Here is a 22,675-nt window from a genome sequence, read left to right on the forward strand (position 1 = left end):
GAGTTGGTAGGTGCTAGTAATGGTGGGGCCGGCCCTTCGGAGGCAGGACTGGGGGCCGGCAAGGGATGCAGCCCTCTGACCCCACTTGGAAGGCATCCAAATGAGCTTCTGGCCACACCTTGGCAGAGGGACGTAGAAGCTGCAATTAGATCTAGATTTAGTTTCCTCCGGGCTGAAAACCCTATGCTGGATGGAACAGCGTAAGGTCCCTGTGACGTGGCTAGGACAGGGTGGGTGGGTGTCCTCAGGCCCTTCCTGATACACCAACACAGCCACTGTCCGTGTATCTGGGTGATCGGTGGGTTGGCTTAGCCCAGTCCCTCTCAACTGGGTGACTGATCCCCCAGGGGACACTTGGCAGCGTCGGGAGACATCTTGTCACAATAGGTGACAGTATGATTGGCATCTAGTGAGGAGAGGCCAGGGATGCTGCCGAGCATCCCACGGTGCGCGACCCAGAATCATCAACCCCACGTCAGTAGCGATGCAGGTAAAAAAAATTCTGGCGTGTATACTCTCTGCCCCACGGAGGACCCGAGGAGCTCCTCAAACAGAACAGTATTGACACTAATAATGAAAGTTGATTGAGCACGTATTTGTGCCCAGCTCAGCTCAGACGCTTGCACGTATTAACTTTATCCCCACAGCGATGCCATGAGGTCACGGCAGAACCCTGGGCTGCCAGAAAGTTCTCATCCAAGGCGTGGACTTGTTCTCATGCTGCCCTTCACCGCAGCGTGTCTGTGTGACCTCAGGCTTGGCTATTTTAGACTCTGGTCCCTCTTGGCCCGCGCCTGCAGCCGGCTTCAGCCGCGCTGTATCAGCTTTCCGACTGCAGAGGGAGACGGGCCGAGCCCCACGGCACGCCGTGCTGGTGCCTCCCCTGGACGGGGGGGCAAGACCCGGCCCATCTCTGCCGCGGACCTGGGGCTTCCAACAGTCTCCGGAGGACACTCTCCGGCTGATGCACCTGCTGGTGGGCCTCCCCCCCACCCCCCAGCCGCCCACCCCCAGGAGCTAGAATTTGGTCTTTCACACACATGCAATGTGTGCCCTGAGCAAATTCTCTCCGTGGGGGGCCCGGGAGTCCCTGGCTCCGCAAATCTTGTTTTTGGCACTGAAGGTGCTGGTGTGGGGGGCCGGCCTGTTCTTGGTGGGGGGGTTGGGGGGTCGGCCTGTGTGTCGGTTCAGACAAGACGCTCCTTGGGGCTCACCTACGAGGGTGGAGGGGCAGCAGCAGGAGGTGTGGAATTCCCTGGAATCCTATGAGGAGCTTTAAAAATACTTACCAGAATGGAGAGCGCATCAGCACCTGGTTGTGGGCGGGAGGAAGGTGGGTACGGTCACAACATGGTGACTGGAGGTGTCCTAGTGGTACTGGCCATGCTCGGCATCCTGACTGGTGGTGGCAGGTGCAGAAGCTTGCCCAGAGACACGTGTGCGTGCACGCGCACAAATCCAAGTAAAAGTGGGGAAATCCGAACAGCATCGGCCAATGGTACCGATGTCACTATTCTGGTTATGATACTGTACTACTGTTTTTCAGGATGTTGTTATTGGGGGAAACAGAGTAAGGCTACCCAGGAACTTCCTGGAATATTTCTTATAATTGCTTGTCCATCTACAACCATCTCAAAATAAAGAGGGTAATTTGTAAAAGGTACATGCTCCACCCCCCCCAGCCCCAGCCCCAGCCCCAGCCCCGGGGATGTTGATTTTCAGGGTCTGTGGTGGAGCCCGGGCATGGGTGGGTTTTTGAGCCCCTCGGGTGAGGCCCCTGGGCAGCCAGCGCGGAGAGCCACCAGCAACTTCAGCTCCGGGGTGGACGAGGCTGGACGAGCCCTGATCAGACCGACCTGGGCATTGTTGTGTCCTCCCAGGGGTCTGTGACGGTTGGCCACTTCCTCTGCCATTTTCCTCCCAGAGAGCGGTGCCAACCGATGACCCCTGGGTCCCTGGCACCCCCAGGGCACAGCAGTCTCTCTGGGCTGGTACGACGAGGCGAGAGTTGAGGGCTCAGACCAGGCCCGATTCCTGCGCCAGCCTGTAAAACAGGCCCTTCTGGGCCAGCAGCTGGGCCGGGCTGCCACTCTCTGCCATCTGCCCCTTGTCCATGACCAGCACCCTGCAGGGTAGAGGGAAACGAGCAGCTCTTACCAGCCCAGTCGGCCCGGGCACTCTGCCGCCAAAAGCCCAGCGTGTCTGTTCTGGAAGAGTCTGGCCTTCCCTGCAGTTTCCTGACCCTGACATGCAGGGCGGAAGCATCAGCTGGGCATGAGTCCGTGGCCCCTCCCTTCCCCTCAGGGCATCAGTTCTGCCTCCCGTAGAGTGGGCACTCGCTAATCCATTCCAGCGCCCCTCCGGCTCTAAACCCCGCCGCTTCCTCGGCCGCTGCAGGGGCGGCGGGGGCCGGGGGAGCCCCCGAGGGCCAGCCGGGGAGGGGTGCGAACCTGGCGCAGTCCATCACGGAGCACAGGCGGTGGGCGATGAGCAGCACCGTGCACCGGGCGAACCAGCTGCCGAGGGCGGCCTGCATCTGGAGCTCCGTGCCTGGGTCCACGGCGGCCGTGGCCTCATCCAGGATGAGGATCCGGGTTTTCCGGAGAAGGGCCCTCGCCAGACACAGGAGCTGCTTCTGGCCCACACTGGGAATGAGTGGGAGGGTCAGGCCAGACACTGGTGTGCCTGCACGTCAGGATGGGCAGGGTCTGCCCACAGATGGGGTTCCCCCCGACAGCTGCAGAAGTTGGGGGTGTGTGTGTGCACATGCACGTCTACACGTGGGTCGGTCCCTGGTCCACGAGCTGGTAGGAATCCCCATCCTGCCATTTTTGAGCAGGGTGACTCGAGGCAAGACATTCAAACCCTGGTGCCTCAGTTTCCCCAGCAGTGAAACGGCTATTTCTGTTTCTATTCTGGGGTTTTCACCTTGTGCTGGACACATGAGTGCGTGCGTGTGCATATGCTGGGTCACTTCTCACAGTGACCACCAAGGTGGTTACTGTATTGAGTCTTGTGACTACTGACGGTGCGAGGACAATATAAGTCCCATAAAGTGCTCAGCGGTCTGCTTGCCACGGAGAAAGCCCTCAGCACCCGGGGCTTCTCCTACTCTAATTACAGACAGGGAAGTTGAGGCTCGAGGTCACATGGTCTGTGAGACCCCTTACCCTCGAGACCCAAGGGTGTCTGGGGCTCTTTCCTGCCATGCTTAACCGACTGAGCCACCCAGCCACCCCCAGAATGTCTTGGTTTTGAAAAAAGGCACACACCATACACCTGGCAGCATTATTCACAGTAGCCAAAAGGTGGAAGCAACCCAAGTATCCATCAATGAATGAATGGATAAAAAAGATGTGGTCTATCTATACAATGGAGTATCATTCAGTCTCAAAAAGGAAGTTCTGACACCTGCTACAACGTGGAGAACATTGTGCTGAGTGAAATAAGCCAGCCACTTAAATGAGAGGCCCAGAGTAGCCAAATTCCTAGAAACAGCAGAATGGTGGCTGCCGGGGGCTGCAGGCTGGGGAAAATAGGGAACTGCTCCTTTAATGGGTATAGGGTTTCAGTTTTGCAAGATGACAAAGTTCTAGAGATGGGTTACACAATGGTGGGGATGTACTCAACATTACCAGTTGTACATTAAAACATGGTAAAGATGCTCAATTTTATGTGTATTTTACCACAATTAAAATTTCTTTAAAAAGGCATAGGCCAGGAGCGCCTGGGAGGCTCAGTCGGTTAGGCGTCTGACTCTTGATTTGGGCTCAGGTCATGATCTCAGGGTCATGAGATCGAGCCCTGCCTTGGGCTCTGCGCTGGGCGTGGAGCCTGCTTGAGATTTTCTCTCTCCTTCTCCCTCTGTCCCTCCCAGCCTCACTCACACACACGTGCTCTCTCTGTCTCAAAAAAAAACAAAAAAAAAACCATAAACCATATGTTATTCAATACCCCAGTGAGTGTGTGGTTAAGCACCAATATCAAAAACCATACTTTTGCAGCAAAATAAATGCTGAGTGGGATAAAGAGAGACCGTAAGTAGCCTTGTGTGGGTAATTACAGGTTGGGTTTTGTCGCCCAGATACATTTAGGGACTGAATTTAGGAAAAAGAACCTGGCTACTCAGAGCCTGTGTTGGTGTTTGGGATTGCTGATAAGCGACGGGTTCATACTGTGAGTACTGACTGAATGGGCTGACTTCCAGGGCACATTAGCCCGGGGCTGACCCCAGTCGGGGCATGGGGGCCAAGCCTACCTCAGGCTGTGACCTTGCTCGGCACACTCATACTGCAGCTGGCCCGGCAGGCTGGCCACCACGGCTCTGAGCTGCACTGTCTCCAAGGCTTCCCAGATGGCCTCGTCCGTGTGCTCATTCAGCATGTCCAGGTTCATCCGCAGAGAGCCGGGGAACAGCGCCGAGTCCTGGCCGGAAGGGGGCAGAGGGTCAGAGCCGGGCCCGGCCGTGCCTCTCACCTCTGCCCACTCCGTTCCCTCCAGACCTCACCTGGGGGATGACGGTGATCCTGGACCGCAGCGTGTGCAGCCCCACGTGGGCGATGGGGACCCCGTCGATCCAAATCCCCCCCTCGGCCGCCTCCAGGAGCCGCAGGAGGCCCCCGGCCAGGGAGGACTTCCCGGCCCCCGTCCTGCCGACGATGCCCACCTGTCAGGGGATGGGAGGCGAGGCTCGTTCTGACCAGGCCCGACCAGACGAAGGCAGGCCATGGGCTGGAGGGTCCCCGGGCATCTCTGCGAGGTCTTTCCCCTGCGCCCAAGATCCATCCGTCTATCCATCATCCTTTGATGGATCGTCCTTCCATCTGTCCCTCTGTCCTTTCATTTGATTACCTTTCCATATACTCATCCCATTCTATCCAACCTTCTTTCTGGACATCATTACCTTCCGCCCCCGCTGCCCCCCCATCCTCCATCAGCATTTACTGTTGCATTCTCAATGTCTGACACTCCGTGGAGGTCCGGCACGATTTAAGAAGTGAATGACACGTGTCACCCATTGTAGGACAGGCACTGTTCTAGCCACCAGGAATACAGAAATGAAGGAGTCCTTGCTCCAAAGAGCTCCCTGGGTGGTCTGGGAAATAGTGCAACTGAGCATACTTCATTTGAATACAGTGGGATGAACAAGCCCCCTCTATAGTCAAAACTCTGGACCTGAAGCTGCCCGGGATGGGGGTAGTTAATGGGGCAATCAGAGAAGGCTTCATGGTGGAGGGGATTCTTGAGTGGCATCTTGAAGGATGAGTAAGAGTTTGGGGAGGGGGAAGATTCCAGGTCAACCACACTAAGTGCTAGACTGTAAACTCCCCGAGGGCAGCACTGGGTGCCCACCTGGGCCAGTGAGGCGGCTACTCCACGGTGTTGGCTAAGCCCCAACAGGGCAATACACGGAGACTTGGGCATAGCCTTGAATGCCAAGCTCAGGAGTTTGGGCTTTCTTCTAAGGGAAGCTGGGAGCAGACGGAAGGTCCCAAGCAGGGGAACAACATGCCGGGATAAAGATCATAGGAAAACAGACTGGAGGAGGTGAAACGGGAAGCTGGGGGCTCAGTTAGGGGCCTGGAGCCATTCGGGGGAAGGCAGGAAGGAAGTGTGCCTGGGTGGGGAGTCCATGGGCTAAACATCTGTAAAATGGGATAATCCTAGCGCTTCTGCCTAGGGTTGTTGTCAGAGTAAAAGTGCAAATGATAATGAATAAAAGCACTGGTAAACATTTCTGCAGCACTGGCAATGTGCCAGGCCCTGTTCCAGACAGTGTCCCCACGTATTAACTCAGTTAAGCTTCACAACAGCTCTAGGAGAGTGACACTATGATTTCCAATTTTACAGATGGAAAAACTGGGATCAAGACCTCAAGTGACTTGCCCAAGGTCAGCCATGGCAAAGCCAGGAACTGAGCCCAGGCCAACTGGATAAGGTACGTGGAGCATTCTGCCCCCTGCCCCGGCACATAGTAGGTGTTCAACTAATATCAGAGGCAAAAAGAAAGAAGGGAGTCAGGGAGATGCCTCCTTGTCTGGGAAACCAAGGGGGGCGGATGGTGCATCTCACCAAGATGGCGGCAGGTTTGGGGAAGACTAGGTTCGGTTAGGGTGTGGTGGGTCTGCAGACGAGGGGAGCTGAAGTGGGGTGTGGAGGAGGCATTGCTCACCCTGCGCCTGGCCTCCATGAGGAGGAAGACATGGAAGAGCCGCTCACCTTCTCTCCGGCGTGGATCTTGAAGGACACACCCCGGACGGCCAGTGGGAGCTCAGGTTGGTATCTTAGCCCAAAGTTCCGGAACTCGATCTGCCCCCCGTGAGGCCAGGGGGACCGGGCTGCACAGGTGGGCAGCCTCCAGGGTGCCTGGGGCAGGAGGGGACAGGGGGTCAGAGGAGTGTCTCTCCGAGGTGTCTCACGAAATGGCCCACCTCTTTGAGGTTCAGTTTCCTCTTCTGCAAAATGGGCATATTTACTGCTTTTTTACAGGGTGGTAGGGGGCATGGAACAGCAGAGCGAAAAACAATATCTGGGATTATAAAAATAATGCTGGTATTGGCTACTCTATTATTATTATTATTAGCCATTATTAATTGTCAAATAATAGTCTCTCTTCCTCTAGAAGGGGTAGACACGCCCCTTCACCTTTGCGAGGAGGACGAGACCGCGCCGTAGGGGGCATTAGCTGCCGCTGGCTCTTCCCGGGACCTTGAACGTGCCCTCCACGCCCTAGAGGTGTCAGGGGGCCGGTAAGAGCAGTGGGCGCAAATGGAGTGCCTCCAGTGGGCCTGCCCCGCCGTCCTTCCCTGCGGGGTCTCACGCCCCCCCCACCCCCCACGCCTGCACTGCGGGCTTGCCGCGTGGCTGTGATCTCGCTGGGACGCCTCTGTCGTGTTGCTAGCATGCGCGTGTCCTGCCACTGTCACTCGTGGTCCCCCCCCACTCAGAAGCAGGACCTGCTCTGCCCAAGTGAAGAAGCCCAGGAACCAGGATTTGTCCTGGTTCCACACGCTCTGCTCTGAACCGGTACTGCTATGTTGGCCCTGACTGCACGTGCAGCCCGCGGCGCTCGGGGCCCGCACGCCTGGAGCGGATCTAGACCCGGGCTCACCCCCCCCACCTCCCGCACCCCCCCACCGCCGTCACCTCCTTGGGCGTCTGGTCATAGTCCTTCATCCGCTCCACCGACATGATGCTACTCTCCAGGTCCGTCCAGCTGCGAACGGCCCACTGTAGCGTCTGCGTCATCTGGTGGGAGAAGGCACGAGAAGGCATGGCAGGCCAGCTTCCGCAAGGCCGCCTGCAGGCTTGCCTCAGCCCCCCCTGCAGACAATCACCCACGTCCTGGGACAGACAAGGGCATGGGATTTGACTGCAGCCGCCAGGACACCCCCCCCCCCCCAATGCCTTCTATGCAGAGTAGAAAGGAGCCTGTCCAACCCATCTTGATACAGGTGGGGAGATAGGACCAGAGAGGGCGTGTGGCCCTCCCAAGGACACACAGCAGGACCCAGGCCCACTGACTTCCGTTCTGAGAGGTTTCTATCCCCGGATTTTCCCATCATTTTGCCTCATTGTAAAATGAGGATAATGAGAGGATCCCTGATGGGGTTGTGGGCAGAGTTAAACGAGTTAATATTTGTAAAGCTGTGAGAACAATGCTTCATTCATAAAGAATGCTACTTAGGTATATATTTTTTTCCCTCATACATATGATCTGACATTAGATATTGTTATTAATAGTTAACAAAATTTAGCAAGGCACTCTCTCTATATACCTTATTTCTATATACCTTATCTCAACTAGTCTTTACAATGTGTGAGGTGAAGAGATGACTGCCCCATTTTTCAGATGCACACACTGAGGCTTTGTGAGGGAAGACTCTGGCCCAAGGTCCAGGAAGGTCCCCCCAGCTAAGCTTCTGTAGAGCTGTATTTTCCTCACGGGTTGGTAGTTTGGACTCGCTCCTGGAAGGTCCCCCTGGCAGGGGTCTGTCTTGGGCGTTGGGAGTACCTGGAGGGTGGCGGACACCGAGAAGCCCACGAGGCCGGCGCTAAGGTGGGCCTTCCTCAGCACGGCACACACGGAGGCCGCCAGCACCAGCACGTTTCCCAGCAGCTCTATGTTGGCAGCCAGCCACCTGCGAGGGGAGGCAGGTAAGAGCCCTGTCGGCGGGGGGCCCTGTCTGCAGGACTTGCTTCTCTGGGCACAGGGTCCGGTCATCGTGCCAGCTTGAGTCCCACAGGGGTCCCCAGCAGTGGTCCCCTCCACACCCCAGACCCCCCCCAAGCTCAGTGGGTGGGGGAGGTTGATGATTTCCTGTCTCACCTGTGCCCAGCTCAGAGCCTGGCTCACAGTCGGTGCCAGTTTTCTGTCCCTGGGAGACGCCTGCCCATATCCCTTGTGCTCCCCCTGCCTGAACCCAACTCCATCTTATCTTCTTGCCCACGTTGGCTTGAACGTCGCCTCCTCTAAGAGCCCTCCTGGACTGCTCCCTCCTTTCTCTCTCACATGTAACTGATAACTTCATAACAGTTACCATTCTTTATAATAAAACTATTTACTCAGCCCTTGACCATCAGTCTCCATTGGCAGGTTGTGAGCTCGGCGTGGGCATTGGCTTTGTCTCGTTCATGACTCTGTCCCCGGTACCTAGCACGGGACCCAGCGCATAGTAGATGCTCAATGGCGAATATATTGAATGCATGAATAAATACGCAACCCCTCCTACTGGATTCCTACTCTACCATTCATTCATTCAACAAACATGTATTAAGCATCTACTGTATGCCGTGCATGCCAGAGGCACTGGAGACACAGTGTGATCCAGTTTTAGAATCCCTGTCTTCAGGGAGCTCTGGGCTTTACTATATATAATATTTTGTTCTCCAAACAACCCCCCAAAGTGGGGTTGTCCCCATTTGACAGGTGAGGACACTAAGGCTCAGAAGAGTTAGGTATACACATTAACAAGTCTTGGAAGCCACATCGCCCTGACTGATACCAGAAAGCATGAACCTTTTCAACAGGTCATGGATTTTCAATGAAGCAGCCAACAAGTGAGTAAATAAGCCACTTCCTAGACGGCTGACCTTGAGACAGTCCCTTTGTTTCTTTAAACTCCAGTTTACCCATCTGTGCAATGAGGTAACGTCTGGCTCCTTACAGTTGAGAGGATTAAATGGGATGTGCTATACGTAGCACGGAAATCAGGGGGCCTTCCACATAGTAGGTGCTTTCTAAATGTTCATAAGTTCTTTCCTCCCTAGGCTGGGGCCCCAGGAAGAGGCAGGCCAGGTCACCCAGAAGGCATGTGGGAGTGAGACATTGCCCACAGCCAATCAGCTGGCCAGGGACCTGGGGCACAAAGGAGGAAGGAATTCGCATTTACTGAGTGCCTACTGTGTGCTTGGCCCTCTCCACACCATGGCACCTGGGTTCAAAGCCTGAGTCCACCACGTATTTGCTGCATGGCCCGGGGCAAGTTCCTAAATCTCTCTGTGCCTGAGATTCACCATCTCTAGAATGGCCTCTGCCTCGTGAGTTGTTAATAGGACTAAGGGAATAAATCCATGTAGAGTGCCCAGAACCGTGTCGGGCATGTAGTAAGCTTGTTACAAGTATTAGCTGAGTGTATTTACTGAATCCTGATAGCCACCCCATGAAAGCCATCCCGCTTTGACAAATGAGGCTCAGAGATGTATGTAACTTGCCCAAGATCGCCCAGCGAGGAAGTTGCAGAGCTGGGACTGGAGCCCAGGCTGTCTGTGCTCAAAGCCTGCATTCCCGAAAGGACGCTGAGGCTTGTAGAGCTGCTCTCTCAGCAAGGCAAGAGTCCAGTGGCCTGAGCACAGAGGTTTCTCCCCTTCTGCTGGCATCTCTACCTCCCGCCCACCTGCTGCTGGGGACTCGGCAGGCCACGTTCCATCTGCTCACGGCGCAAGCCGAGTGCACCCATGGTATGCAGCCTCGGTTTTATCCCTGCCTTGCTGTGTGACCTTGGGCAGGCCGCTTGATCTCTCTGGCCACGCAGTATGACCCTCGGTTCACTCTATGGGGACAGAGATGGAGTACAGTGTCTTCTCTGCCCCCGGGCTCGTCCTACCTCTCAGCCACCAGCCGTGGGAAACTGACTCTCTGGCTTTCGTCCACGTTTGTGTCATTCTGAGCCACAAAGGGGCACTGGGCCTGGAAGGCTCTGACCACTGCGTTGCCCTGGAAGGTCTCGGCCACATGGGAACACACGCGCGAGTGTCTGGCTGACTCCAGGCGTCTGAGCTGGCATAGGCTGGCCACGTACAGGCTCTGCAGTGGGACAGGTGCGGAGGGGAGAAGTCACAGACACCGATGGGGAGTGTGAGAAGCACAGGGAGCCCCGAGGACAGACTTTCCAAGCAGGCTCTGCTACCAGCTTGCTCTGTGACCTTGGGCTAGTTGCTTCCCCTCTCTGGGCTCCCATTTCCTTGCAGGATCAGAGTTACGTGGTTCTTTTTAAGATCACCTGGGAAGCTCTAAAACCCTCCCGTGGCCCAGCCCAGAACGAGTAAATCGGAATCTCTGGCGGGGTCACCTTGGCCCCAGTATGTTTTTAAAAACCCTTCTGGGTGATTCTCATGCACAGCCAGGATTGAGAAATCACTCCTCTGGTGTGAATGTCTCATTCCCAGCTCTGAGGCCACCTGCTTCCCTTAGGGCCCAGTCACTGTGGGAACAAAATCATAAAGGACACGGAAGGCAGTTGGCCAAGTGGAACTCATTCCCTTAACTGGAGCTTCCATGCCAGGTGCTGGCAGCGTAACAATGCGCGAATAATCTGCAGCGTTATTTGCTTTGAGTTGCCATTTGTGTGCAGGCAGGGAGGACTGGCGTTTGCCGAACACCCAGGCTGTGACTAGGCCCTTTACAAATACCATTTATGAATGCGAGGTGGGCGTTCATGGGCTTCACGGTCTACAGATGAGAACACCCAAGGCCCGGACGGACAAAGCAGCTGCTTCGGGTTTCTACGGCAAGCAAGTGGCAGGGCCTGGATTCAGACCCACCTCTGCCTGCCCCCAAAGCTGCCCCTCCCCAAGTCAAGGGGACAGAGAGAAGACAGTGGTGGTTGTGGGATTTTCCTGCTCTATTTCTGATTTCCTGGGGCAGGGCTTGGGGGGGTGGAGTTCAACCGTGGGACCCAGTCACGGAGGGCTGGCATGGCACAGCCTAGCCGATTGGAGTATATGCCATCCCTTGGGTGGCTGTGAGGAGCCCTGGGATAAACACACGCCCCTCCCCCCCATCCGGCAAGTCTAATCTTTCCTGGGACTGACCTATGCATGCTGAGCTGGAGAGCAGGTGACTTTGTGTCGGGGCTGTGAGCCTAGGGTGGCCAGGGGCCACCAGGCCTGCCCCCGGAAAGAGAGAGTGTGCAACCTCAGGCCAAGCAGAGCTAAAGCCAGTGGTTCTCAAACATTAGCATGCATCGGGGGTGCCTGGGTGGCTCAGTCGTTAAGCGTCTGCCTTCGGCTCAGGTCATGATCCCAGGGTCCTGGGATCGAGCCCCGCATCGGGCTCCCTGCTTGGCGGGAAGCCTGCTTCTCCCTCTCCCACTCCCCCTGCTTGTGTTCCCTCTCTCGCTGTCTCTGTCAAATAAATAAATAAAATCTTTAAAAAAACAAAAACAAAACATTAGCATGCATCGGAAGGACCTGGAGGGTCTGTGAAAACCCAGATTTCTGCGCTCCATTTTCACAGTGTCTGCGTCGGTAGGTCTTGGGTGGGGCCCAAGAACATGCGTTTCTAACTAGCTCCCAGCTGGTACTGACGCTGTTGGTCTGAGGCCACACTTGGAGACCCATGGAGCGAAGATCCGGAGAGAGGGACAGTGTCCTGGCGACCACTGGCCCACTGCACTTCAGGAATGTAAGCCATTAGATCCCGTCCTTTCGTTTAAAGCTAATGAAACAATTGCTCAGGAACAGGAAGAGTCAAACCTAATACTACATCTTTGAGATCTTGCAACGCCTTCTTGGTTTCTAGATCATTGGGAACGATGAAGCGGATTTCAGTTAGCTACTGAGAACTTTGATGTGGACATCTGGGAGACAGAGATGAGTATAGGATGTTGTAAACAAATTGTGGTGTCTCTGCCTCTGGGAATTCTTCTAGGGATTCTCCCCAGATGCCCACTGGGCAGAAGCTCCTACACCGAATCCTGCCCAGAGACAGGGGACTGGCCGAGGTGCCGTGGGCTGGCCCCGGGAACCTGCTCAATTTCTCCTACCTGAAACCCAGCATAGAGAACCAGCACTGGCAGGATGACCACAGCAGCCAGCGGGGTGACCACCGTCACCGCCAGAATGACCTCCAGGAGTCCGAAGACATAAATCAGCAATGACCGGACTTTGTCAGGGATGTCCACATCAACGATGTCTGTCTCCTTGGAGAAGTGATTCAGCAGGTTCCCGAAGGGGGTCCGCTCAAAGAAGCCAATGGGAGATAGCACCACATCCCATAGAAGTCTCTGGAAAAGCAGTCTGGATGCCCGGATCCCCCCTAGGAGCACCATGGCCATGGAGGCAAACAGCCCAAGGGCTGGGGAGAGAGAGAGGGTGTCAGAGCAGGAGAGCTGAGACCACCCCCCATCCACCCCATGGTGGCCATCTTATGATGTGACCACCTTGACAATCCCTTGACGGAACCACCCTGTAGTAGGTTGAATAGTGTGCCTCCCCACCCTGCAAACTCAAGTCCACCAGGAACCTCAGAATGTGACCTTATTTGGGAATAGGCTCTTTGGAGATGTTTTTAAGTGAAAGATCTTGAGATGGTATCACCCTGGATTTAGGGTGGGTTCTAAATCCAATGACTAGTGTCCTTCTGAGAAGAGAAGACATCCAGAGACACAGAGAAGGTGATGTGAAGACAGGTACAGATACTATAAGCTAAGGATTGCTGGCCCCTAACAGAAGCTGGGAGAGAGGCATGGGACCCAGTCCTGCTGAGAGCTTGGTGGTGGGCTTCTGGCTTCAGGACTGTGAGAGATACATTTCTATTGTTCTAAGCTACCAAGTTTGTGGTCGTTTCTGTCAGCCCTGGGAAACTGATATACCCCCTTCTTCCCAATGCTGATCTGTGCGCTCGGGATGCGGCTCACTTCCCTCCCTGTTGCTGGGGTGGGGCAGATTTTATCCCTGGCCCATCCAAACACCGCGGTTGGTCTGTCCCCACCCGAGTCCTCAGCTGCCCCCAACAACTGGGGGCCAAGATCCTGCATTTATTTGCTGATGAGCCAGGTACAGACTCTGGGGGCTCCAGGAGAGGGGGAATGTGCAGTGTCCCCACTCCCCCACGCCTTATCTGAAGGATGCAGGTCTGCACTTGGATCCAGGATGTTCGCATGGATGTGCAGGAAGGACAGGGTAAGCCAGGGACGGGAGGACCAGGGAGTCCTGAACACCTCGGAGGGGGCTGGGAGGATGGAGGGTGAGGAGGGCCCGGGGAGGGGTACCTTGGAGGCAGCCCAGGAGCCCGAAGACCCAGCCCCGCAAAGCCGCCTGCGTCTGCCGCCCGTCCACAGTGGGGTCGTCCGCCCACAGGCTGAGCCAGTAGCTGCAGCAGAAGGAGGCCACTTGCTGGCAGAGGAAGAGGAAGAGTACGTAGAGGCAGAGGGGAGCCCCCACAGCCCGTAGGTAGGTCAGGTACATGGTGGCCTTCACCTGTAGCACATGGAGGGGAGACGGGGGCAGAGAGAGGCCCCGGGGGAAGGGAGGGAGGAAAGACAACGTAAGACGCTCACAGCACGTCGACAGGGCAGATGGAACCACGATGCAGACCTCACCGGTCTTCTCTCAGTGCCGCCCACCTGGAGCCCCATCTCTCCTTTAGGCCCTACCTCGCCTCCAGAACCCCTTCGTCTGCAGAACCCTCAGAGGGCCAGTGGGGGCCATAAAGGGGACAGGCTGTGGCACTTCCTGGCTTGGGAGTGATTTATTGAACACATACTACAGGACAGGCATGTGTCTCTGCCCCCATCATCATTCTCACCTGACGGATAAGGAAACTGAGGCACGAAGAGGTTAAGACCCTTGCCTAAGGTCCAGCTCCCACGAATCTGAAGTTATTCACATGGCTAGAAGTAGCCAGAGCGAACTTCTGGAAACATCAACCGGCCCCATCTTGCTGTTGCTGTTGCTGACCTGCTCGTGGCTTTCCCTTGCTCTCAGAAGAAATTCCAAACTTCTGGTCTATCTCTCTGACCTTACCTCCTACTCACTATCTGCTGGTCTCAGGGGATCCCCTTCTCTTCTCTAGCACCCTAAGCTCCTTCCCACCTCAGAGCCTTTGCACCTGTGCCCTCTGCCTGGAATGCTCTCCCCCTGCTCTGTCTGTGGCTGGTCCCTTGCTTTAGGGCTCCGCTCAAGTGCCACTCTTCAGAGCATCTTAATCCAAGCAGGCTCCTGACTCTCGGTTGGTCCACATCTCATTGCCCTTATTTTTTTCTTATAGCATTTATCATTATCTGATATTACCTTGCTTACTAGCCTGATTGCTGACTGTTTCCCCCCGCTAGTATGCAGTCTCCACCAGAGCAGAGACATTGCCTAGCATGTAGTGGGGGTTCTGTAAATGTTTTCTGGGTGGATGAGTGGGTGGATGGTTGGGTGGGATAATGGGTGATTGGGTGAATGGGTGAATGAAAGGGTAGATGCGTGGATGGATGAATAAATGAGTCTGTAGATGAGTGGGTGCATAGGTGGGTTAATGGATGGGTAAGTGGATGGATGGATGGAAAGATGGAAGGGTGGATGGATAAGTGGGTCGATGGGTGGATAGATAGAAGATGGGTAGATGAATGGGTGGGTGAGTGGGTGGGTGGATGGATGGATAAGTGGGTGCATGGATGGATGGATGGAAGATGGGTAGATGGATGGGTGGGTGGATGGATAGTAGGTAGATGGATGGATATATGGAAGATGGGTATATGGATGGATAAGTGGGTGGGTGGGTGGATGGGTAGATGGCTGGATGAGTGAATGGGTGGGAGGTTGGGTGAGATTGATAGATGACTGAGTAGATGGGTAGGTGGATGGATGGGTGAGTAGGATGGATGGGGTGGGTGGTGAATGGGTGGAAATGTAGAGGGACAGAGAAATGAATGAGTAGGTAGGTGGATGGATGGGTGGACAAAGCAACATAGAAGAAAAGAAATAGTATAAGCTGCAGATTGTCCTGGATTTGAGTCCCAGGTTGGTCCCTTGCTAGCTATGAGAACACAAACTCTTTAAGACCTCAGTTTCTTCATCTCTAAAGTGGGGCTATCATCATCTAATTATAGAGTGGTTATAAGCACAAAGAAATATGAAGGGTCTACAGTTTTACTTGGCACACAGCAGGTGTTCAGTAAAGGTGAGTCTCCCCGCTCCCTGCCCAGCGCTGTATCTGATGGGAGGTCTTGAGCCCCGAGGGGTGGGGGGATGGGCAGAGGGGAGGGAGCAGCTGGTGGTTACCCTGCCATCCCGCACACTGTCCTCTCCTGTTGGCCGTCCTGCCCACTCGGGATCATCTAGGGCAACCCTTGTCTGGGTCTCTGAAGTGGTGCTGTCCTTCCTGGGGACTAACTTCATGGACCTGCCACTGAGAGGAAAGGAGGATAAATCAGTGTCTCTGTCCACGGGCTGTGTTCGCACCCAACCCTCAAGGCCACTGGTAGCCACTGAACCCTGAGGTACGCTCTCCACTCACTCATTCACTCACTCATTCATTCTATGAGCATATTGAGCACCACAGGGCGTCATGCCCCGTCCTCCCTCCATGGTGCCTGGTGAAATGCTGTATCTTACCCCAGAGGCGAGCGAGCCTGTTCTTCCGACGCCGCCTCACTGAATGAACTTATTTGCCCAACTTTGGAACTTGGTTTTTCAGAGTCTTCGTTTTGGCTTAAGCTTTGCTACATCATTTTGTGTGCCCCTGCAGTTTACCCTCAGACTTGCTAGTCCAGTTTGGCAGAATGTCAATTTTGCACAATTCAATGTTGAGGACTTCTTGTATGTTCCTTTCATCTATGGAGAAGTGGGCTGCCTTAACCTTGATACCTGCTGAGCGTGAAGCCATGGGCAGCTGACTTATCCTGTCTGTGCCTCAGTTTCTTCAGCTGTAAAATGGGGCTAGTCTATGTCTGCCTAGCTACCAATCAATCATCTACCCATTCATCATTTATCAATCTATCAACTATCTATATATTCATCTATCTATATATTCATCTATGTACATCTATCTATCTATCTCTCTATCTATCATCTATCTATCCGATCTTACGTAGGATTATCGTGCACTGGGAAGACAAGCAGGCTTGTCCAGTGTGTGACCCAGATGTGCTCGGGGTGGCTAGCTGGCATGGAGAGGAACTCTGCCAGCCTCTACTTTCCCCCAGGGACCAAGGCCCCTCAAGATCCCCCTGGAGTCCCCCGACAGCCAGCACTTAAGTTCACACTGCCTGGCACCCAGGGGTCCATTGTTCTGTTTTACAAAATCACTTCCCATAAAAAGGGAGAGCTCCAGGTGGCTGGGTTCCTCTGCCGCAGACAGCCCACAATGAGTCCAGCTATGGCCTGGCTGGAGGGGGCTGGAGAAAAGGGGACAGCAGGCCTTCTGGTGAACCCCCACCTGTGTGTTCTGTTCTGGCCTGTGCCAAGTGATCCCATGAGTGTAGACTCAAGCCCTTGGCGCAGCAAGCCTGTCAAAGCATGATGAACAACAGGGCCAGGCAGGTCCTTAACAACTATGGTGAGGATCTTTCTTTGGAGTCAGCCCTGCTCCCCTCTGGCAATGAGACCACCTGACAAACTGTAAGGCATTTGTCATATTTGTGGGCACATCGGTCATTCTATGAACTGGCCACTTGGGGACTTGATCATTTCGGCCAATTGATTATCAAATAGTTGAGGTGAAGTATCCCGCAGCTGAGCACCATGGCGGGCACTCAGCAGGCGTGGGGTCCAAAGTAGTTTGGGCCGCCCTTACCTGCCTGAGATGCAGCGGGTGACCCAGATACCCTGCCACACGGCCTCAGCCCGTGCCCTCCCTGTGCTCAGCACCACAGCAGACTCACCTCTTGGGTCCACCCACGGGCCTCCCGCGTCCAGCTGAGCCTCTGGGGTCCTTGGCCTCGGTCGTGAGTTCTGTCTCTGCAAGGTCAAAGGAGTCCTGTCACGTGATGGGAGTGAGTACTTGGGGTCCGGACGCTGGCTTTGACACCTGCTGGCTATATGACTTTAACTTGTGTGAGCACCTGTTTCCTTCCATCTGGCTCCTGCAACCGCTCTCCATCCTCCCTGGGTTCTTCCGGGAACATTATTCCTTCAGTCACTCATTCATTCATTCATTCATTCACTCAGCAAACACTATCGCACACCTGCTACGAACTTGGGGCTGGAAAGCAGGAGCAAATACCGTGCATGGCGTGACAGCCTTGCCCCAGCAGTTCCTTGTGCCTGGAGTGTTCTTTTCTAGTAACTGCCAGCCAACCCCAGGAGTCACTTCCCCGAGGAAGGACCCTTCCTCTGACCGTCCCCCGGGCCAGATGGGTTCCATCTTCAAACTCCAGGAGGGTGACACTGTGAGTCAACACTTCGGATTTTTACCAGGGTGAGCCACTGCTCAACAGATGTTTGTAGCCAAGGCAGAGCCTGGGGCTGGCGGCCCCTGACTGTGTGTCCTTGCTTTGTCATGGTGGCAGGGAGTCGGGGGCAGCATCCAGCCTACTCATGGAAAAGCACATGCTCTGGAGTCAAGCTGCTCGGGTTCAAATCCCAGCACTACCACTTAGAAGTCATGTAAGCTTGGGCTAGTTCCTTCACTTCTGCACCTCGGTTTTCTCATCTGTGAAATGGAGGCAAAGACAGCCCTGACCTCACAGAGGCATTGTGATGATTAAATGAGCTCACGCATGGGAGGACCACTCACTGTGGGTGGGCTCGCATCGGCGGCTTCACTTCTAATGCGTGGTCATTTTTCCAGCACGCATTGTGTTTTCTGGTTATTGGAAGCCCTAGCTACGGGGTGTCTGGGTGGCTCAGTTGGTGAAGCATCTGCCTTCGGCTCAGGTCATGATCTTAGGGTCGTGGGATCGAGTCCCGCTTTGGGCTCCTTGCTCAGCGGGGAGCCTGCTTCTCCCTCTGCTTATGCTCTCTCTCTCTCTGACAAATAAATAAATACAATCTTAAAAAAAAAAAAAAAAGAAGAAGCCCCAGCTAGCGTGTCGTGGGCTTTCTGGCCTCGAGCCACCAAGTGACCACCTTGCTCAGTCTCTGTAGCAGTTAGGAACCCAGACATCAGATTTGAACAACCCCAAAGCTCTAATCTTGTGACCTCAGAAAATCTGTCTTTGCCCAGTTTGCCTGTTAGTAGGGCAGCAAAGACTGCATGTGCCTCCGAGGGCCGTTGTGCAGATCTAATGAAATAATGTACGTAGAAGACCTTAGCGCCATTCACACAAGGTGGCGCTGGCTCTAACTGAGGGGATGCGTGACCTCTTCAGAGAACCATCTGCTTCCAGGCCTGGGCCCCCACGAACGCTGTGGCCAAGGGCATTCCAGTCATGCCAATGGGGTCCTTGGAGCCTTCTCCCCAAGGGTGGGGGGAGCCAGGCACACACAGCTGGCCAAGACCGGCCAGTACCTCCATCTCCGCTGTCTTCTGGATGTCCGGCTGCATCCAGAAGGCCCACCAGAGCCCCCTTCCTGTGCAGGAGCTCCTGGTAGGGACCCATCTCTGCGATGGCTCCATCTTCCAGCACCACGATCCAATCAGCCTGGGGCAGGACGTGCAGCGCGTGGGTCACGAGAATCCGCGTCTGGGCGGGGAAGGGGTAGAAATTACACTCCTGTGTTTGACCCAGTCTTCCAGGGAGAGCTGGGGGGAAGGGGCAGGCAGTGTCCTGGGGCTCAGCGTGGGGCAGCTCCCCTTCTTGTACTCCTGCCCTCTTTGTCTCTGTCTCAGCAGAGCAATAGAGGGTCTCCTTCGAACGGTGTCCCGAAACAAGAAGACACAGGCTTCCCGTGAACCCGGCCAGTGACCTGAGGCTGAGCTGGAATAGTCAAACCACGGGCCCCAAAGCAAGAATGAACTGTCGTAAGCCACTGAGATTGGGGGTTGTTTGTCATACGGCATTGTCAGAGCCAAAGCTGACCATTGTAGGGGAAAATGAGACCTGGAGGAGAGCGCTGGGGAGACAGACAGGGGTCAGGACGTTCCCCTGCCTTTGCCCTGTGAACACTGACACGTTCTCCCGAACTTACCGTTCCGTGGAGCAGCCCGCAGGGCCCAATGACCTGGTTGAAGACGTGCTGGCCGACACGGGCATCCAGGGCCGCCAGGGGGTCGTCGAGCAGGTACACGGCAGCCTTCCTGTACACGGCCCGGGCCAGGCTCAGCCGCTGCTTCTGGCCCCCGGAGAGGTTCATGCCCTGTGGCCACAGGAGAGGGACAGGGGCCTGGTGCACACCTGCTCATCAGAGTGAGGGCCAGCTCACTGTGCCTGTCCTCTGGGGCCAGCTTCCAGCTTCAAACACTCGCAATCCAGCGGCCCCCTCAGCCTCCACTCAGCCTCGCTTCCTGGAGGAGAGGTCCGCACACTCTGCACCTATGTTCTCTCCTCCCTCCCACTTGTCCCTTGAGTCTGGCTTGCGTTCTCTTTTCCCCACTGTATGGTCCTGCCTTCCTCAGGGACACCAGTCATCTCCCCGTTGTCCAACCCAGTCCTTATTTTCATTCATTCATTCATTCATTCATTCATTCAATCATTCCACTCCCATTTTCCACATGGCTACTGTATACCCAGTGTTCTAGGCTCTGGGGATACAGCAATGAACAAGACCCAGTCCCTGCTCTCATGCATCTTACACTCTAACGAGGGTGGGGTGGGAGACACATCATCAATAAACAAACAAGTAAAATATATCACCTGTGGGAAGGTGTTATGTGCTATGAAGAATAATGAAGTAGAATTAGAGCGTATGCTGAACAGGCATGAGCAGGGCTGCGTGCGGGGTAAGGTGGTCAGGTGAGGCCTCTCCACTAAGGGGACATTTGAGTTGAGACCTGACAGAGTGAGGGATGAGCCATGTGGACCTCTGGGAAAGAGTTTTACAAGCAGCGAGAAAAGCAGGTGCAAAGGCCCTGAGGTAGGAAACGTGCTTTGGGTGTTTAATGAATATCATAGAGATCCATGTGGCTGGAGTGAAACAGAAAAGGGGGAGCAATGACAGGAGGTGGGGTCAGAGAGATAAGTGGGGCCAGACCTTGAGAAGCCTTGTTGCCAATTGTCAGGACTTTGGCTTTGACTCTGAGGGAGATGGGAAGACCTTGGAAGATTCCAAGCAGAGGAAGCATGTGGTCTGCCCTACGTTTGAACAGAATCCCTTTAGCTGCTGCACCGGGATTAGCCTATGTGGTGTGAAGACAGAAACAAGCAGGGCAGCCATGTAGGGGAGAATTGATGACGGACGATACCAGAACACTCTGGGTCTGCTCTGAAGGTGGACCCAACAGGATTTGCCAAGGGATCAGATGTATGGGTGTAGGAAAAAGAGGAAAATCAAGGATGACACCATGGTTTGGGATCTGAGCTCTGGAGGGATGGAGCTCTGGTCACTGGGGATGGGGGTGGGTGGGCAGTTCCTGGGGGAGCACAGGTTTGGTTTAGGAGGTGACAGTGGGACAGAAGTGAAGGGCAACAGGCATTCCTTCCTTCTGCAACACCCTCCCTTGGCCTCCAGGATGCCCTGTCCTCCTCCATGGACACTCCTCAGCCTTACAGAGGCACCTTCAAGACCCTCTCCCGGGTCCTCTCCTCTTCTCGCCAGGAAACCCACTCATTCCCTTAATAGTAGCTCCTACCTTTTCACTCTCCACTCCCTAATCCAGGGCGGGGCAAACTTTTTCTGTAAGGGGCCAGACAGTAACTATTTTAACCCCAGTTCCATGACAACCGCTCATCTCTGCCCATCATGCAAAGCCGCCACACACTGCCGGTAAATGAACGGGCGTGTCCGTGTCCCCATAAGATTTCATTCACAAAAACACACAGTGGACTGGACTTGAACCTGGGGGTTATAGTTTGCTGACCCCTGCCCAATCCGTAGCTCCAGATGCATAAATCCTGTCTATTGGATATCTCTGCCCCAGACCCTTTGGTGAGGCCCAGAGAGGGGAAGCTATTTGACCAATGTCACCCAGAACAGCAGGGCAGGGCAGGATGGGAGCCCAGGTCTCCTGATGCCCTGTTGCTGAAAGCCGCCTTCCACCAATCCCTACCACGCCTCTGCTTTTGTTTCTATTTGCAATCGTTCGTTCATTAGCCTCTGTTGATTGAACTCTTCCTATGTGTTTGGCCCTGAGCGAGACCCTCTGTCTGCCCCATTTCCCAGCTCCCCTGTCTCCTCTTTGTCCCTCCCTCCACACGGCCCCACAGGTCAGGGAGACACATGGTCCTGAGCGCCCAGCTCCGATGCCTCCCTGTGGCAAGCGGGCCCCGAGACCCTCACCTGCTCCCCAATTTTGGTGTGGACCCCTGCAGGGAAGCTGCTCACGTCTGGCCACAGGGCGCAGGCCTCCAGGACCCTCTCTAGCCACAGCGGGTCCAGCTTCTGCCTGAAGCACACATTCTCTACCACGGACGTGTTCTGGACCCAGGCCTCCTGGGGCACGTAAGCCACGGAACCCTAAAATGCAAACTCATTTGGCCATTAAAAGGCTGTTAGGGATGGAGGTAGGAGTGATTTTGGAGAAGAAGGAGAAGCGGGGAGGCAGGGGGCAGGAGTGGGGGGGAAGGGGAGGAGAGGGAGGGCTTTTAGGATGGGGGACATTCTAGCAGACAGGCAGGGGGGCAGCCTCACCTTGATCCTCACCGATCCCTCCACTTTTGACAGCTCCCCAAGGAGGGCAGACAGCAGGGAGGACTTCCCTGCCCCCACGGCGCCGACAACAGCCAGCAGACGACCCTGGGGCACAGTGAGGTTGATCCTGGCAACACAGGAGGGGAGACATGTCCCTGGGGCCCAGCCTGAGTCTGTGCAGGACTGGAACCTCGGACGGAGCCGGCCTTTCCCGTTGGCGACTCATCCGGAGATCCTTCGCTCTCCCAGTCCGTCCGGTGACTCAAGCAGCCTTCTTGCCCCAAGCACGCGCATGCGCACGCACACAAGCGCACACGTATAAGGCACACACGCATGCAGCCTCCCACACAGACAAGCGCGTGCATGCACGCACACCACACATACCACACACGTGCAAACACGAACACACGCACGGACACGTATGTGTGCGTACATTTACAAAGACACACGAGCACGCCTGTTCTAACTCACACATGTGCACACATGCTCACAGCTGTATGTGCACACACACCTGCTTGCACCTATGAACACTTGCACGCACACACACACACACACACACACACTCTCTCTCTCTCTGTTGTCGCAGGAGGGTTTACCGGCCTTGCTCTCGTCTAGGTTACTGCACTAGGCTGCTCACCACTTGCCCTCTGCCCCTGCCCGTGGGCCGTAGCCCATCCTCCACCCTGTGGCCACAGGGACCTGTTAAAACCCAAGGGGGATCATGAGGCTCCCTTGGCTCAAGCCCTCCACTGCTCCCCATTTCACTCAGGAGGAAAGGTAATGTCCCAGCAGTTCA

At 55.2% G+C, this 22,675-nt stretch overlaps 1 protein-coding gene across 1 annotated transcript in view; it reads right to left on the reverse strand.

Annotated features, from left to right (window-relative positions):
• Window positions 1–1,682: 1,682 nt before the first annotated feature.
• Window positions 1,683–22,675, reverse strand: part of ABCC6 (ATP binding cassette subfamily C member 6) — a 46,447-nt gene continuing 25,454 nt past the window's right edge. The window contains exons 16-31 of the mRNA XM_032392222.1: window positions 21,880–22,006; window positions 21,529–21,705; window positions 19,282–19,449; window positions 18,662–18,836; window positions 17,094–17,169; window positions 15,493–15,613; window positions 13,494–13,701; window positions 12,267–12,577; window positions 10,107–10,306; window positions 8,015–8,141; window positions 7,147–7,248; window positions 6,220–6,366; window positions 4,508–4,666; window positions 4,259–4,425; window positions 2,451–2,645; window positions 1,683–2,125 (exon numbers count right to left, since the gene is read on the reverse strand). Coding sequence (XP_032248113.1) covers window positions 2,017–2,125; window positions 2,451–2,645; window positions 4,259–4,425; window positions 4,508–4,666; window positions 6,220–6,366; window positions 7,147–7,248; window positions 8,015–8,141; window positions 10,107–10,306; window positions 12,267–12,577; window positions 13,494–13,701; window positions 15,493–15,613; window positions 17,094–17,169; window positions 18,662–18,836; window positions 19,282–19,449; window positions 21,529–21,705; window positions 21,880–22,006 — 2,569 coding nt within the window. The 3' untranslated portion in view covers window positions 1,683–2,016. The remainder of the gene's footprint in view (window positions 2,126–2,450; window positions 2,646–4,258; window positions 4,426–4,507; window positions 4,667–6,219; window positions 6,367–7,146; window positions 7,249–8,014; window positions 8,142–10,106; window positions 10,307–12,266; window positions 12,578–13,493; window positions 13,702–15,492; window positions 15,614–17,093; window positions 17,170–18,661; window positions 18,837–19,281; window positions 19,450–21,528; window positions 21,706–21,879; window positions 22,007–22,675) is intronic.

This window comes from Phoca vitulina, unplaced genomic scaffold, assembly GCF_004348235.1.
Source record: "Phoca vitulina isolate PV1807 unplaced genomic scaffold, GSC_HSeal_1.0 scaffold66, whole genome shotgun sequence".
NCBI classification, from domain to species: Eukaryota; Metazoa; Chordata; class Mammalia; order Carnivora; family Phocidae; genus Phoca; species Phoca vitulina.